The sequence below is a fragment of the Trachemys scripta genome, chromosome 2 (genome assembly GCF_013100865.1).
Source record: "Trachemys scripta elegans isolate TJP31775 chromosome 2, CAS_Tse_1.0, whole genome shotgun sequence".
NCBI lineage: Eukaryota > Metazoa > Chordata > Testudines > Emydidae > Trachemys > Trachemys scripta.
The window spans coordinates 113,268,597-113,283,365 of record NC_048299.1 but is presented as its reverse complement, the minus strand read 5'-3'; the positions used below and the strand labels follow the sequence as shown (position 1 = coordinate 113,283,365).

The following is a 14,769-nucleotide window of genomic DNA, read 5'->3' as shown; positions in this document are numbered from 1 at the left end:
ATTGAACCCATCAAAGGAAGCCTATAGCTTACTTCAGCAGCCACCAGGATAGTGCATAAAGAGAGAAGGTCTCCTTCTCCTTCAATGTCAACACTCAGGCCCTTAGACTTTATTCACTTCTTCTCAGCTGACTCTAGATCAGAGACCACGTGGTTCAAGCACTGTGATAAACTGAGTCACATTGCTCTTGCCTAAAAAAGCTGAGTGTTTGATTATCTTATGTAAGGAACCTAAGGAAGAGGTTTCTACAGTGAAGTTGCATTTGGTGGGGAAGGTTAGATGGAAACATTCACCTTATAGTTAGCAAAGAGCCTGTCTATCTAATGAGTTAAAACAGACTTTTGTGCATTAGCACTGAGCACCACCGGGTTAAGGACAAACATTTGCTCCCATATTGGGGAGAAGGTGCTGGAAATTACAGGTCTCATAATAAGATGGGGACTCAAACTCTGCTCTGGTTCAGTGTCCTGAGCAGGGAAATCCCTTGTGTTTGGCAGTCCTTCTCTCCAGAGGCAAAGCCGTAGGTGACTTTAGAGAATAGGTACAAGTGTGTGTGGCATGAAGGGACGAGCTGAAGAAGGTGAGTGAAGAGCCTTCTGTGTCAGGAAGGGAGTATCTGGAGGGAACCGCATGCTCTGAGGATGTAGAACAGAAAGCAGAGAAGAGAATGCAGGGCCTGTTTCAAGTAAGCCAGATAGGAATCTCATGAGTCAACACTAGGGAACACAACTGAAGATTCAGACTGCCATGAAAAAATATCATTTGGTGTGAGGGGTGCTGTAACCCAGGAGGAAGACTTAGAGGAGAAGGAGAGTGTTTGCCTGTAAATGGAGGGAATGGTGAGAGCAGGAGAAGAGTTTCACAGACACCCTTTACAAACTGATAGACGAGTGACAGAAAAAGTGTCAGTCAGTGGTAGGAAAATGAAGGTTCTGGTGAGGGTGAGTTTGTTGTAGGGGAAGGAGAAATTGCCGTGGAACCCCCAAATCCCATCAATTTTTGTGATGCCTTTCCTGGGAGGGATTTTCCTGTTATGGTTCAGACCGAGGGGGTAAGGGGGTGCTGCAAATAGGGTTACTCTGCCCACCTTGCCTGAAACTTTGAGCCCAGTGCTCAGGGAAATCTTGGACCACAGCCTTTTCTCTACAGAGTTCTTCTTAGCTGATCATTTAATCCTCATCTTTCATCTTAATTTCCTTTTTGTTTGGGAGATGAAAGGGGAAAATGGAGGCTTCTAGGCTGGTGTACAAAAAGACTGAGCAGAATGGTCACTTTTTGCCTCTTTCATTTTTGCTAGGTAGAGACATTGGTCATGATGTTTATGTTTGTGGGATGGAGGAAGAGAAGACATATGAGGTCAGGACTTTTAAACTGAATATAAATATAGAAAAGTATTATTCAAGTAGTAGTATGTATGGAAATATACTATGGGTTTCCTAAAGAATTACAGATCAAGTATATTAAGGATGCCCAATACTTACTTGTGTTATTTTCTTATATAAAGTTCTAGTCAGCTGCATACTGGAACAATGACAAAAATTTCATACTTTCTAACTGAGTGTTTACAGTGTCCTAAAATAGGAGTTGCAACATTAGTGCTGATAGATCCTAAACCACAGCAGTGCTACCTGTGCATTTACTAATAAAGACTGTCATTTGGGACAGTTCCAATGATGCAAAATCATAAGTAAAAACATTCAACTAATTAAAAAAAGTCAAAAATAGAAGCCATCCAAAAATTGTATTTCCATATCAGTGCATGCAATTCATACAATCATGTTTAAATATCTTTAAGAGGTCATTTAAATTTGTGCTACTCAGCCACAGCTTGTTTCACACAATTATACTTACAAGGAAACCGGAAGTACTGTCCAACAGGCAGCGGACTCGACAGATGAAACAACGAGTTAAAAAGGAAGAATAATCTGTTGGCATGCTGTCACACTCTTGTGCCTTAAACAACTTACTGAGAATGTATTCTTCTCCTACAAACAATGTGGGTAACATAGGTCAGATTATATGAACTCAGAATGAAAATTCTGTGTACATATTTGAACACATAGTTAAAGAAATTGCTAAAAAGAATATTTCGTAGTGAATATTCAATCATGAATATTAATATCAGCTAGGCTATTAAAACAAACAGCACAAAACAACAGCTGTGCAATAAGCTTAAGTTAATTTGCCTGGGGGAACATAAACTTTCATATTTTGTGACTTTTTGTGATTTTTCACTCAGCAAAATTAATCTTATATTAACATATTTTGGTTTGCTAGACTTTTCAAAGAAAAAGAGACAAAAAAAGGAAGACCATTAGGAGAACATGCTAATTGGCACTGCTAACAGGCACCAGTCACCCAAAGATCAGCTCTTGCCTCCTGAGTTCTTTCGTAAAGCATGCACTAGTTATGGGCACCAGTGCATAGTTTTTGCAGTATGCATTTCTCAAAAGAAACACGAGTACTTCTCTAGAAGTGTGAACTCTGAGACTTAGTGAAATTCTTTACTGTACATATCTAGAACAAAATTTCAAAGTGTTCATCACTGCTAATTTCCAAACAATGTTGTTCAAATTTAATTCATATCTGCACACTGTTTTTACAGTTTGTTAAATGCCTAGTGCATTTTGTTCCATTCAGTGGTATTTATTTCTTCTATAAAGAAGAGACCACATTTTACAAAGTTCTCCAAAGACTGCACGAGCTCCTGCGGAAACCATAAGCCTCATGGGGACTGCTTTTGAAATTACAAGTCCTGCATAAATTCTCTGAGTTTAAAAGCCAGCCATGGACTCCTGCTTCACGGTGCTGCTTGCAAGTTTCTTCCTACCCATCTGAAAAAACTATTAATGCTCCATTAGCCTTCTGTGATGTATATACATTTCGCCATAGGTCTGGTGTACTTTAAGTTTGTGAAAGGTCTGAAGGACTTCATACATTTTACCCAAATTATGGCAGACTCCAGGAACTTGACAAAATGGGTTATTTCCAGTGAATAACCCTGTGAGGTAGTTACAGTATCACCCACGTTGTCTAGAAAGGAGAACAGAGGAAGCAGGGCCAAAATTTTCAGAAATTATCACTAGTTTTGGGTGCCTCCAATTTTTATGTGCCCAATTTGAGGCACCAGATTTTTCAAAGGAGATGAGCATTCACCATTCCTACTGACTTAAACTGGAGTTCTGGGTATTCAATTCCTCTGAAAGTTTTAGGCCTTGGGGAACAAAGAGCATTTTTTCACTTGTCAAAAACTGTTCTTACTTTTTTAGCTGGACAAACAAAAAAAATTAAAAAAAAACTTGGCAGACTTCATGTTCATGTGCTAAGAAGTTTCTCTGGTCTGTAGCTGGAAGGTGGGCAGGTGTGGCATGTCTGAGCTAAGGCTAGAGTTGAAACCTTAACTGAACATTTTCTGTTTTCTAGCATTTCTCATTAATCAAATATTATTGTTAAAAGATGTATTTAAAGGGCAATAAAGTTTCAACCTCAACTCTATATTGAAGTTTTACTGGGAATATTATTATTACCACTATTACTACCTTAGACAAGTCACAACCTCTACATACCTTAGTTTGTCCATGTACAAAATGGGAATAAAAATAGTTACCCACCTCCCAGGGGTGCCCATTTATAAAGTCCTTTAAAATCCTTTAATGAACGGCTTAATACCATAGAAGTGCAAATTATTAACAGTAGTAGCAATGGATACTTTTATTCCAAAGAATCCCACAATGTAGTGTTTAAACTTAAACTGATGTTTAGACTATGCTGCGGGATCACTTTACCTCTACAACGCAGACACCTGTGATGTGAAATGTGGTAATTATTCAGCAGCCCTAAACTGCACAGCAACACTACACAGAAATTTTGCATAGGAATGAATAATAATTTATCCAGATAAAATTGCAGGAGAAATTTAGAGTGACAGAATGTAGTCACCAGAGAAGGATCATGGCTCAGTTGCTCGAGTTCACATCCCTCTTGTATTCTTAGAGAAAGGGAACTTTAATGCCTAGAAGTAGACATGATTTCTGTTTTATGCCTCATCTGATAGAGAGCACTTCTAAACAGCAGAGGGTGCTCTAACACCATGCTGGGACAGTATCGAATTAAGGAAAATGGACTGCAGCACCTGCTTGTTCTTTAGAGGTCTTTTATCCAAGTAGCTTTGGGTAAGAAAGCAAATGGGATGACAGCACAAAGTGATACTGCTGTAGTAATAGTGTTCAGAAACCTTCTGCATACTGTATTTTTGTGACTGAGAGAAATATTGATATGTTATTTAAAGACAAGAGCTTAGTAGGATTAACCATTTATATGGATGATGAGAAGCTCTACAGCTACATTAGACAGAAAAAAATAAAAGTAATGTAAACTCTCATGCTTCAAGGCATAAACCATTTTCTAACTGTCAAGAGTTAGGAAGAAACATCCCCCATGGGCTCATCATGTTGTAATTGTCCTCTCTGAGGGTTTCTGCACCTTGCTTTGAGGAATCTGGCGCTAGTCACTATCAGAGTCAGGTTGCGGGACTAGATGGACCACTGATCTGGATTCACTATGACAATTCCTATCTCTCTAATGAATATTACGCAAACCCACCTGTTTCTGTCTGCAATTGTTGTCCAGACACTAATTGTGGAGGATTCATGGCCCAGTGCAGTTGTCTACAGAAATCTTGGCGATCATCCACATGAATGTAATCGTATATATTTTGGTGCATTACATCAGTCTGAAATAATTACAATAAACAATGGTTAGGCTGTAAGTTCATTGGCTAGGGGCTATCATTATCTCTATATCCCCATTAGATGGATGGTTGGTGGGGATCGGGTCAGAGCTAAGATTGCTTGAGGAACATTATTTCTGAATTTCCTGACTTTCACATGTTTACTTTTTATTTTAAACTACAGTAATGTAGTGAGGATCTTTTTAGCCTTAATTCTTAATTTCCTGACTTTTGTGCATGTGCAAAATATCCATCAATGTTGCATTAAGGTAATTTTTGCATTTATTACAAAAATGCTTGTTCTGAATGTTAAATTGAAGGGATAAATTACAATGATGAGCATTGGGGATATATTCTATATTTGTAACAGTTCATGTCTTTGTTTACCAATGATTCACAATAACAGAATAGCTCCAAAATGTCTTCTGGGATGTTACATAGAATACACATTCACTTGAATTCTAAAAAAATATAAAAATATAAAAATAGGAAAATTACAGTACAATATCCTAGTCTGGAATTGCATCATAAATATACCTTTATTCCATTTATATTTTATATCTAGTCAACTGTAAAGGCACATGTCAAAACAGTGTACTGTACATGATTTTAGAGAGCATATCAAAAGAAATGACAGCAAGGAAGCCATTACAAATTGTACAACATTAAGCATTCTAAATACTTTTAATATATATTTACCTGATGAAAGCCTAGATAGTCCACAATAGTTGATGATGCATAAAATATCATTCCATCTGAACTCACCACCAAGGCAAAACCATTCAGTGACTGGGAGAAGGGAGATAAAACAAAGAATAAAAAAGTCAACAAAAGACAAAATACAAGAAGTAAAATTGGTATGACGTTTATTAACATATTTTTTAAGATTTTCTTTCCTAGTGCTCAATTATGGAATAACCACATAGCAGAAAGATGGAAACTAAAGTGTTGCTTAGAACAGACATTTATTAATTTAATTTAGCTTTACTAAAATAGAGTCCTATGACTGTGAGGTTAACAGGCAGCATCTGTACCCCACTGATTTGTCTGCTAGTTTCTTCTGTCTTTACAGTGAGTAGTTCCATTGATATCTATAGGACTCTGATGTAAAGTTGCTGCTCAGTGCAAGAGGAGCAGACTATGGGCCTATACAATGATGGGCTAATCAAATATTTATCAAATGCTAAAGAAAAATAACACATGGGTGTATCTTCTCATCTTGATACAGGGGGATCGATTTTCATAACCCAGAATTAAATTCCTGCATATCAACATGAGGCTATAATAGTTTCAAATATAATTAGGCATTTAAATAGCTCAGAAGTTTTGAATATTACATATGTATTGCCAGAAATATGTAACCTCTGGTTAGTAATAGTAGGATGTTAATTTTATTTCAGTCCTAAGCCCTTAATACAAAGTCTGATACTAAATTTGTTTCCCCTGCCTATCACAATGTAAAGATATCATTTTAATTCCCCCTCCCCCATACATTGTGATAGTTACCATAATTTTTCAGCAAGAGCATTCTCCTTCTTAGAATGACATAGTGGATAATGACCTGAAACGTGTTCTCTCTCCTTTTTTTAAACTTACCTTTTTTGGTTACACTTAATACAAAGACTAATTAAAATGTAATAACAGTGCAGTTAACCTTTATGATACTTGGGATTACTACTAATTCATATAACTGGAAGGTTAATGACACGAGCAAATTACTTGTCACCCATTTAATTTCAAACTATATTACACTAACTTTTCTGAATATATATTTTTGATACATGTACCTAATACAAAATCCTCTAACCAGAAAAATAACTATTGTGGGTAACACTTTAACTGTAGTACAATTACTATATAACTATATAAATACTATATATATTCTAAAATGTAACCAATTTTTCAAAAACTTTAACAAAATACTATGTTGGCATAATTATATAAATAAAATAAGGAATATTTAAAGTAAGGGGAGTAAGCAATAGAACTTAATGCACTGATATCATAAACCAATACACAGTAAAAGGGGAAGGGATAGCTCAGTGATTTGAGCATTAGCCTGCTAAACCCAGGGTTGTAAGCTCAATCCTTGAGGGGGCCACTTAGGGATCTGGGCAAAATCAGTACTTGGTCCTGCTAGTGAAGGCAGGGGGCTAGACTTGATGACCTTTCAGGGTCCCTTCTAGTTCTATAAGATTGGTATATCTCCATATATTATATTAAAGAAGACAATATATGTAGAGTAATATTATGCCAGGTAATGTAAGCAACAAGTTTATTTATATCCATATAAAAATAAGAACGGATATAAATGAAGTACATTACACAAACTAACTCTGGTCATACCTAATCTAGATTTGTCTAATTTTGACTACCTTTCCCTACCCCAGGACCCCCATGACACTTTGTCACCACAGAGGGACTGTATTTCAGAGCTGGATTAACTAATTCCTGCATATGGTGTATATATCAATTGGTAAAAAGCATTGAGATTGTTTGAGATCAAAGTTGTATATATATAATACTGCTACTTTCCTCTTCCCTCAAACTGTTTTTTTTTTATTAAAAACATGAACATTACAGTGGACAGATATATTAATTCTCATGCATTGTGGGGCCACGTTTTCAAGAGCTCAGTTCCCATAAGGGTGAGATTTTTAATAGTGCTCAGCACCCAGCAGTTCCCTTTGTGACATTTATGGCCAGAATTTCAAAAGAGCTCAGCACCAACAGGCTGAGCTCCTCAGAACATTTGTCCCTAATGGTAGGTGCTGAGCACCTTTGAGAAATTTGGACCTGTGTGGCTATTCACCCAGGGTGAACAATGCCTTAAAGAACCATGATGTGTGAAATGGATGGCTAGTGAGAGGTCCAGCAGAAAGACTTTAGGGTAGAGATCCCAAACTGTGGGTCACACCTCCCTAAGGGGGCACGGAGGAACATTCTGGGGGAAGTGGCAGGCCAAGGCCAGCCCTCGGGGGGGGCGGGGAGGGAGTGCCACCCAGCCCCAACCTCAGCTCTGCTCTGGCCCCACCCTCAGCCTCGGTGTGGCTCCTGGCCCCCACTGCATCCCAGTTCCAGCTTTGCCCCCAGGCTCGCCCCCAGCCTCAGCCCCTGGCCGCAGCTCTGTTCTCAGCCCCAGACTCACCCCCAGCTGAGGCCCCAGCTGAGGCGCCCTTACCCCTATCTGCATTCCCACCCACCCACCATGGCCTCTCCTCTCCTCCAGGATGAGGAGACAAGGGTAAGGGGGGGTCGCGACCCTGAAAAGTTTGGGGACCACTGCTTTAGGGCCTTGTCTCTATTAGAAATAGCACTGTTTCAGCAATTGATTTAGCTGAATTGGTGCTGGCCAGGGGTTAGCTGTAAAGCAGACAAGGACAAACTGTGGTCAGCATCAGTTTAGCTAACTGGAGTTAATCCCTGCTCAGAACAGGCATTACCTCTGGCTAGCTGAACTGGTGCTGATCACTAGTATCTCCATGGCTATTCTTCCAGCAAAACCAATGGCAGAAATGGTGCTATTTTCTTCTGCAAACAAGGCTCTAGTCTAGATGCCACATGAATCTTACTTCCTCCCATTTGTGCCTTTCACTGTGCTGAGAGTATCTCTGTGGATGGTATTCTGTCATATCCATTTACAATATCAGAAGGAGACAAGAAAGGATTTTTGGCATCTTGTCTCTTTGGATTCTTCTTTGCAGCAATGAAACCACCAGTGATATGATGTCAGGAATTTTATTACATTTTAAACATCTGGTAGGCTCTTTAACTAAAACCTCCAGACTAAAAACTTCCACAAAGGTAAATGGAGCATTTATGTGAGCTCCTTTATGCAGGTGACTATACTCATAATGTGCACACGGCAAAGAACTTCCCAGTCATCAACTATTCATTAGCTGAGATAGCTAGAAATGCTGACCTTGCCAACTGCTTCAAGAAAAACAAGGTAATTTGCCAGCCCACATCTGGGAAAGCATATACAAGACCTAGAATCACTCTGAAACATAGGGCCTGATGCTGCAAGGTACCGAGCGCACTTAATTCCCATTTTTGTTGGCTTCCATGTAAGATGGGGATATTCAGCCCTTTTAGGTGGTAGTGGACTTACCTTGTAGGAATTTTGTCAAACACTGTTCTTATGGATCAAGAAATTGCTACAAAAATTATTAAGGGATGTTCTGCACCCAATATATTGCCACATCTAGGCCCTGCACCATATTCCACAAGAGATTGAAGTCTGCTTTTAAAAAGCAGAACTAATTTTCAACTCACACCACAGCTGTGAAACATGGAAAAGCTACTGTTAATAATTCAAAGAACTGGAATGAGTCAGTGAATGTATGTATGTGTAGGGAGAGGTTAGAGAAGTGTGGGAGGGAAGAGAGGAGAGAGAGAGAGAGAATGTGTGTGTGTGTGTGTGTGTGTGTGTGTGAGAGAGAGACACACACACACACAGGGGGTTGGAGGATGTGAGAGAAAGCGAGATGGGGGGTTGGAGGAGGTGTTCATGGGAATGGGGGTTGATGTAGTGGGAGGAGATTCAGGAGTGGAGTTCAAGGATGTGTGTATTTGGGTAGAGATGGACAGAGCAGGGAAGTGCAGGAGATGTGTGGAGAGTTGCTCCTGGTTTTTCTTTCTTGTAACACCTACTTTCTTTTCTGCTTTCTGTGGGGAGACCTTAACTGAGAATCTCCTGCTTTCCCAATGTTTTAGCCTGAGGTTTTGAAGCTCCATGTTCTGGAAGAATAAAGGGAATGGAAGGCACTGTTGTGCAGCAGCAACCCTAATTCCACCTTAGCAAAGTTATTTGTGATTAACTCAAGGCCCATGTTACAAAAAATGTTACATTAGCTGGGAAACCTGCAGCACAATCCACACTAACTAAAAAACCAACTGAATATGGAGCAAAACTTCAAAACTAAAGTCCAGGTATTTGACTGTTTTTTAAAATGTTATCTTAAAACACTACTCAATGAGAAGACATATTATCCACAGCAGAGAGGGCTCAGTACAGATGTACAGGGCAGTGCATTGTTGTGCTACCCCAGAAACAGACCAGGAATCTGCTTTCATTACCTCCTGGTTCCACAGAGGGTGACTGCGATGTTGCACTCCATATGTTTATGGAAATATGTTTATAAGTGTAAATATGATGTAACTGGAATATGCTTTATGCAAAAGGTCTCTTGTAAAGTATCATTACAAAGCTTATAATCTACCAAGTGTGGTCATCCTATTTGTATAAATATATCATTCTTGTATCTGAAACTAGAAATATGAAATATAACGCTGAGGTCCTATTGTAATTATGCAAAGTGTGGGCTAGTAATGGTGGTTTGGAATCTTGATGGCTCCCATCAACTAGGACAATTGGTTGTAAATGTCTCTGTTTACTTGCAAGGCTTCCTGTGAGTCAGGCCAGGAAGAATGAAGGCTTGGGGTCTCACAGGACATGTGACCATGTCACCTGGTACTGGAATCCATCTTAAACCTGGTGCTTTTCTATTTAGAAGGAGGGGTGGGAACCCAGAGAGACAAAAGATTCCTGCCTTGTGCCAAAGCTATATAAGGGGGTGGAACAGAACAAAGGAGGTTCCAGTCATGAGAAATCCCCTAGTTACCACCTGAGCAGGGCCGGCTCCAGGCACCAGCTTGTCAAGCAGGTGCTTGGGGCGGCCGCTCCAGAGAGGGGCGGCACGTCCAGGTATTCGGCGTCAATTCGGCGGACGGTCCCTCACTCCGCCTGGGAGCAAAGGACCTCCCGCCGAATTGCCACCGCAGATCGCGATCGCGGCTTTTTTGTTTTGTTTTGTTATGTTTTGTTTTGTTTTGGCTGCTTGGGGCAGCCAAAACCCTGGAGCCGGCCCTGCACCTGAGCTGGAGCTAACAAGAACTGTACCAGGGGAAAGGATTGGGCCCAGACTAGGAAGGAATCCAGTCTGTGAAAGAAGCTTATTGGAACATCTCTGAGGGTGAGATTTTACCTGTAATCAGTTTCTTAATGTATTAGGCTTAGACTTGCGTGTTTTCTTTTATTTTGCTTGGTAACTTACTATGTTCTGTCTGTTACTACTTGGAACCACTTAAATCCTACTTTTTATACTTTATAAAATCACTTTTGCTTATTACCGTAATTAACCCAGAGTAAGTAATTAATACCTGGGGGAGCAAACGGTTGTGAATATCTCTCTATCAGTGTTATAGAGGGCGGACAATTTATGAGTTTACCCTGTATAAGCTTTATACAGAGTAAAACGGATTCATTTGGGGTTTGGATCCCATTGGGAGCTGGGTGTCTGGGTGCTGGAGACAGGAGCACTTCTTAAGCTGTTTTCAGTTAAGTCTGCAGCTTTGGAGCGCATGGTTCAGACCTGGGTCTGTGTTGGAGCAGATTGGCGTGTCTGGCTCAACAAGGCAAGGTTCTGAAGGCCCAAATTGGCAGAGAAAACGGGCTCAAAGGTAGTCTCAGCACATCAGGTGACAGTCCCAAGGATATTTCTGTGATCGAACCTATCACAGTGACATACTCAGCACCAGCCCTATATCTGGTTCAGTGTGTATCCCCATTCCCTGCCCAATCTTGCCCACTCCTACCTGCATGTGTGGGGAAGGGAATATAGCAGCCCTATGGAAACTGCACAGCCCCCGTGCAGCTACCCAAGATATAGATAGTTGGCATCAGGGAGTAAGGGGGCACCTTACAGGAGTGTGTGGAAGTATAGGATGGGCTACAGACTGGGTCTTAGATTTTAGAGAATAGAGAAATGTTAAAAGACCTTCATTCTGCAATTCTTTGTCCAGGCTGTGCCTACTACATAGTAATAAATAGTGTTTTATCAATAATAGTTCAATTGCCTGCCAAAACAATTTCCAAACATTGAGTATATTTACTTTTTCAAAAGGTTTCATAGTAGAAATTTGAGCAGTGACAACTAAACTCAACTTTATTGTCTAAGCTGTAAAAATAAATGATTGTAAAATGCCATTTGGTAAACCATATGGATTCAATGGCAGATGGAATTTCTAATCCAGGCTAAAACTTGAAACATATGAGACAGACTTAACTATGCACTGCAAACACTTGTTTGTTTGTGTTTGGTTTTGTTTGTTTAAGAAACTCATGTTTCTTACATTGTACATGAAAAATGAAATCACTTTTTTCCAAATGAAAAAAAGGGCTTGGCATCAAACTGTGGACTGTGTTCTTTTTAAAAACAAGTACATCCAATTATGTACTCACGAAAAGCTGCACCTGCTACTTAAACAAAAAAACAATTAATATGTCAGTTCAAAGCAAGTTCACTGTTACTTTGGTGCCCATAGTAGCTCTGAGATTAAAGTTATCAACCTCTTCCATTATGAGGTTTTAGAAACATTATTAATAAAAAGGTTCTCCCTGGGAATGAAGACAAATATTTTGAGGAAGATAGGACTTCCTTTGGCAAGATCCTTTATATATCCTGATGTTTTTTCTGGTCCCATTACAGAGAATCAGCCAGCAAATACTTCAAAGATATTTTGGTCAAGGTCACGGCATAGTAAAAATAAGAAAAAAAGATCAGTTCCAAGCCACATTTCTCTTATTATTCTTCTTTGAAATAAAGGAAAATTCACTAGCATTGTGATCTCCAGAGACCACACTGCTATGGTTACTAAAGTACAACAGTCAAGGCCTGGAGCCGTGCCTTGCTCAGAACAGATTTTCAAGTCACGCAACACGGGTACTAAATTTCCAGAGTCAGTTGGCTTTCAGTGTGTCTAGAGCTGTTTCATTTAGCAGTCTGTTGATAGTCTTTGCATCACATATGGGGTGGAGTTATTCTTTGATTATCTGAATAATAAGCTTCTGTAAGTGGTACAATCATCCCTAACTTTCTCCATAATGATGTCTACTTAAGAACACTACTGAGAAGATGCAGTCAGCCTTTTTAATTTGTACCATAATGGATCTGTCTGTTCCCTTCCACTAGTGTTTTTAAAAATTCACAATTACCCTGCACAAAATTCATTTTATAATTCTTAATAAAGATGCTCTTTACAAGCCAAAAAAATCAAATCCTTAGAACTCTGATATCAAGCTGAAACACAAAAAGACTATTCAAAGAGAAACACCACTGTATCTAGTGACATGAAAGCATACCCTTTGCCAGAGTAGTAGGATAATTCATAGCACTCAAAAGGTTTGTGTTCATGTATTGTATTGACAAAGTTACTTCAAAGGGGCTACTTGAGCGAGTAAACACTGCCCTGCATCATTAGGGGTTGCAGAATTGTGCCCTTCATAAGAAGTTTCTATCATAGACTTATGTACTAGGAAACAAAAAAAGAGAGATTTAAAAAAAAAAAAAAAAAGCAGACATACATTTCCATCGTTGTAGCCAATGGAGATAGGAAGTGTTGATAGCTAATACTTTTGTCATAGTGTTTTTGTATGTGTGAACCCTTTGCACCTGGGAAGCTTTATGGGTTTTACGGGAAGTGGCGCGGGCCGAGGGATGTGCTGGCCACCGCTTCCTGCAGCCCCCATTGGCCTGGAAAGACAAACCACGGCCAGTGGGAGCTGCGGTCCGTCGAACCTGCAGACGCTGCAGGTAAACAAACCGTCCCGGCCCGCCAGCAGATTTCCCTGACAGGCCGCTTGCCAAAGGTTGCCGATCCCTGCTCTACTGCCTTGAGAATGTAACCAGGTCAAACCATTTCAACTTTCTTGATTTGTGAACACTGAATTTATTCAAAGGCTGTGTTAGTTATAAATATAGCATGGGCTATTGGCTTATAATTGGGTGTTAGTTATGAGAATAGCACAAAGGATGTTAATTTGTCTTATTTTGCACAGATAAACATTTTTAATATGAAGCGTCTATGTAAAATCTCAAATTCCACTAACAATTAGGAAACGAAATAAAGAAATAAGCACAAAACATCCACTTTAACAACATGAGATTATATAATAAGAAGAAAATAAAGAACTAGCAACATATATATAAAAATAATGTAAGCTAACAGCACTTTACTTAAATAATGATTTTTATCCACTCGAAAATAGAACACTTATTCTGAAACAAGTATTCACATACAGACTTGCATCAAAAGAACAAAAAATGTGAATGAAAACTGATTTAGTTATTTGGGTGCAAGTTTGTAGGTAGACCAGCCCTAGTAAATGTACAGCATCTTTGCTGCTCCTATAGCACTTTGTTCAAATACAGTTACTGAGTGTATCAGATGGAGAGAACAGCTGCTGAGAGATGTAATTCTGAAGTCAGTTGGGGAGACAATGAAGTTGAAACAGGAGAGAATAAGTTTATAGTGGAGGAAGCTACATGGTTTCTGGATTGTTTCCAAAGATGCTCAAGTCGCATGAGAGCAGAAACAGAAAGAGGTTGTGAAAAGTGAGCCAGAATGGGTTTTGGTATGATAGATGCAGAAGAGGAGCATGTGAATAGGAAAGGGGAATTGAAGTAGAGCACAGGTGGTATACAAAAGTTCAAGGATTTCTGTTTACATATATTCAAAGAGTTAAAAAAATACAGAAGGGAAGTTACTGGCTAATACGTAAAAAAGAGGAAGGAAGGAAGGAAAAAGGTTAATCAACAGATCAAATGTTCAAATATATAAGACCCAGGGCTGGTGCAACCATTTAGGTGACCTAGGCGGTCGCCTAGGGCACTAGGATTTGGGGGGCACCATTTTCTTCGGCAGCGACCGTGGCGGCCGGATCTTCGGCCACCCCGGTCGCCGCCGGCATTTAGGCGGAGGGAGTTGGGGCAGTGGAGCGCGGGGAGGGCCGCCTGCAGCAAGGGGGGGGCGGCACGCAGGGGAACTCCCCGCCCCAGCTCACCCCTGCCCCGCCTCCTCCCCGAGCACACCGTGGCTGCTTCACTTCTCCCGCCTCCCAGGCTGGCGGCACCAATCAGCTTAGGCACTGCAAGCCTGGGAGGCGGGAGAAGTGAAGCAGCCACGGCGTGCTCGGGGAGGAGGCGGGGCAGGGGTGAGCTGGGGCGGGGGGGGGGGGCCTCAGGGTGGGGGGCGGGGCG

General features: G+C 40.3%; 1 protein-coding gene across 1 annotated transcript in view; it reads right to left on the bottom strand.

Annotated features, from left to right (window-relative positions):
• Positions 1-14,769, bottom strand: part of AHRR (aryl-hydrocarbon receptor repressor) — a 116,001-nt gene that overhangs the window by 17,029 nt on the left and 84,203 nt on the right. Inside the window, exons 4-6 of the mRNA XM_034761441.1 lie at positions 5,429-5,518; positions 4,603-4,732; positions 1,852-1,985 (exon numbers count right to left, since the gene is read on the bottom strand). Coding sequence (XP_034617332.1) covers positions 1,852-1,985; positions 4,603-4,732; positions 5,429-5,518 — 354 coding nt within the window. The remainder of the gene's footprint in view (positions 1-1,851; positions 1,986-4,602; positions 4,733-5,428; positions 5,519-14,769) is intronic.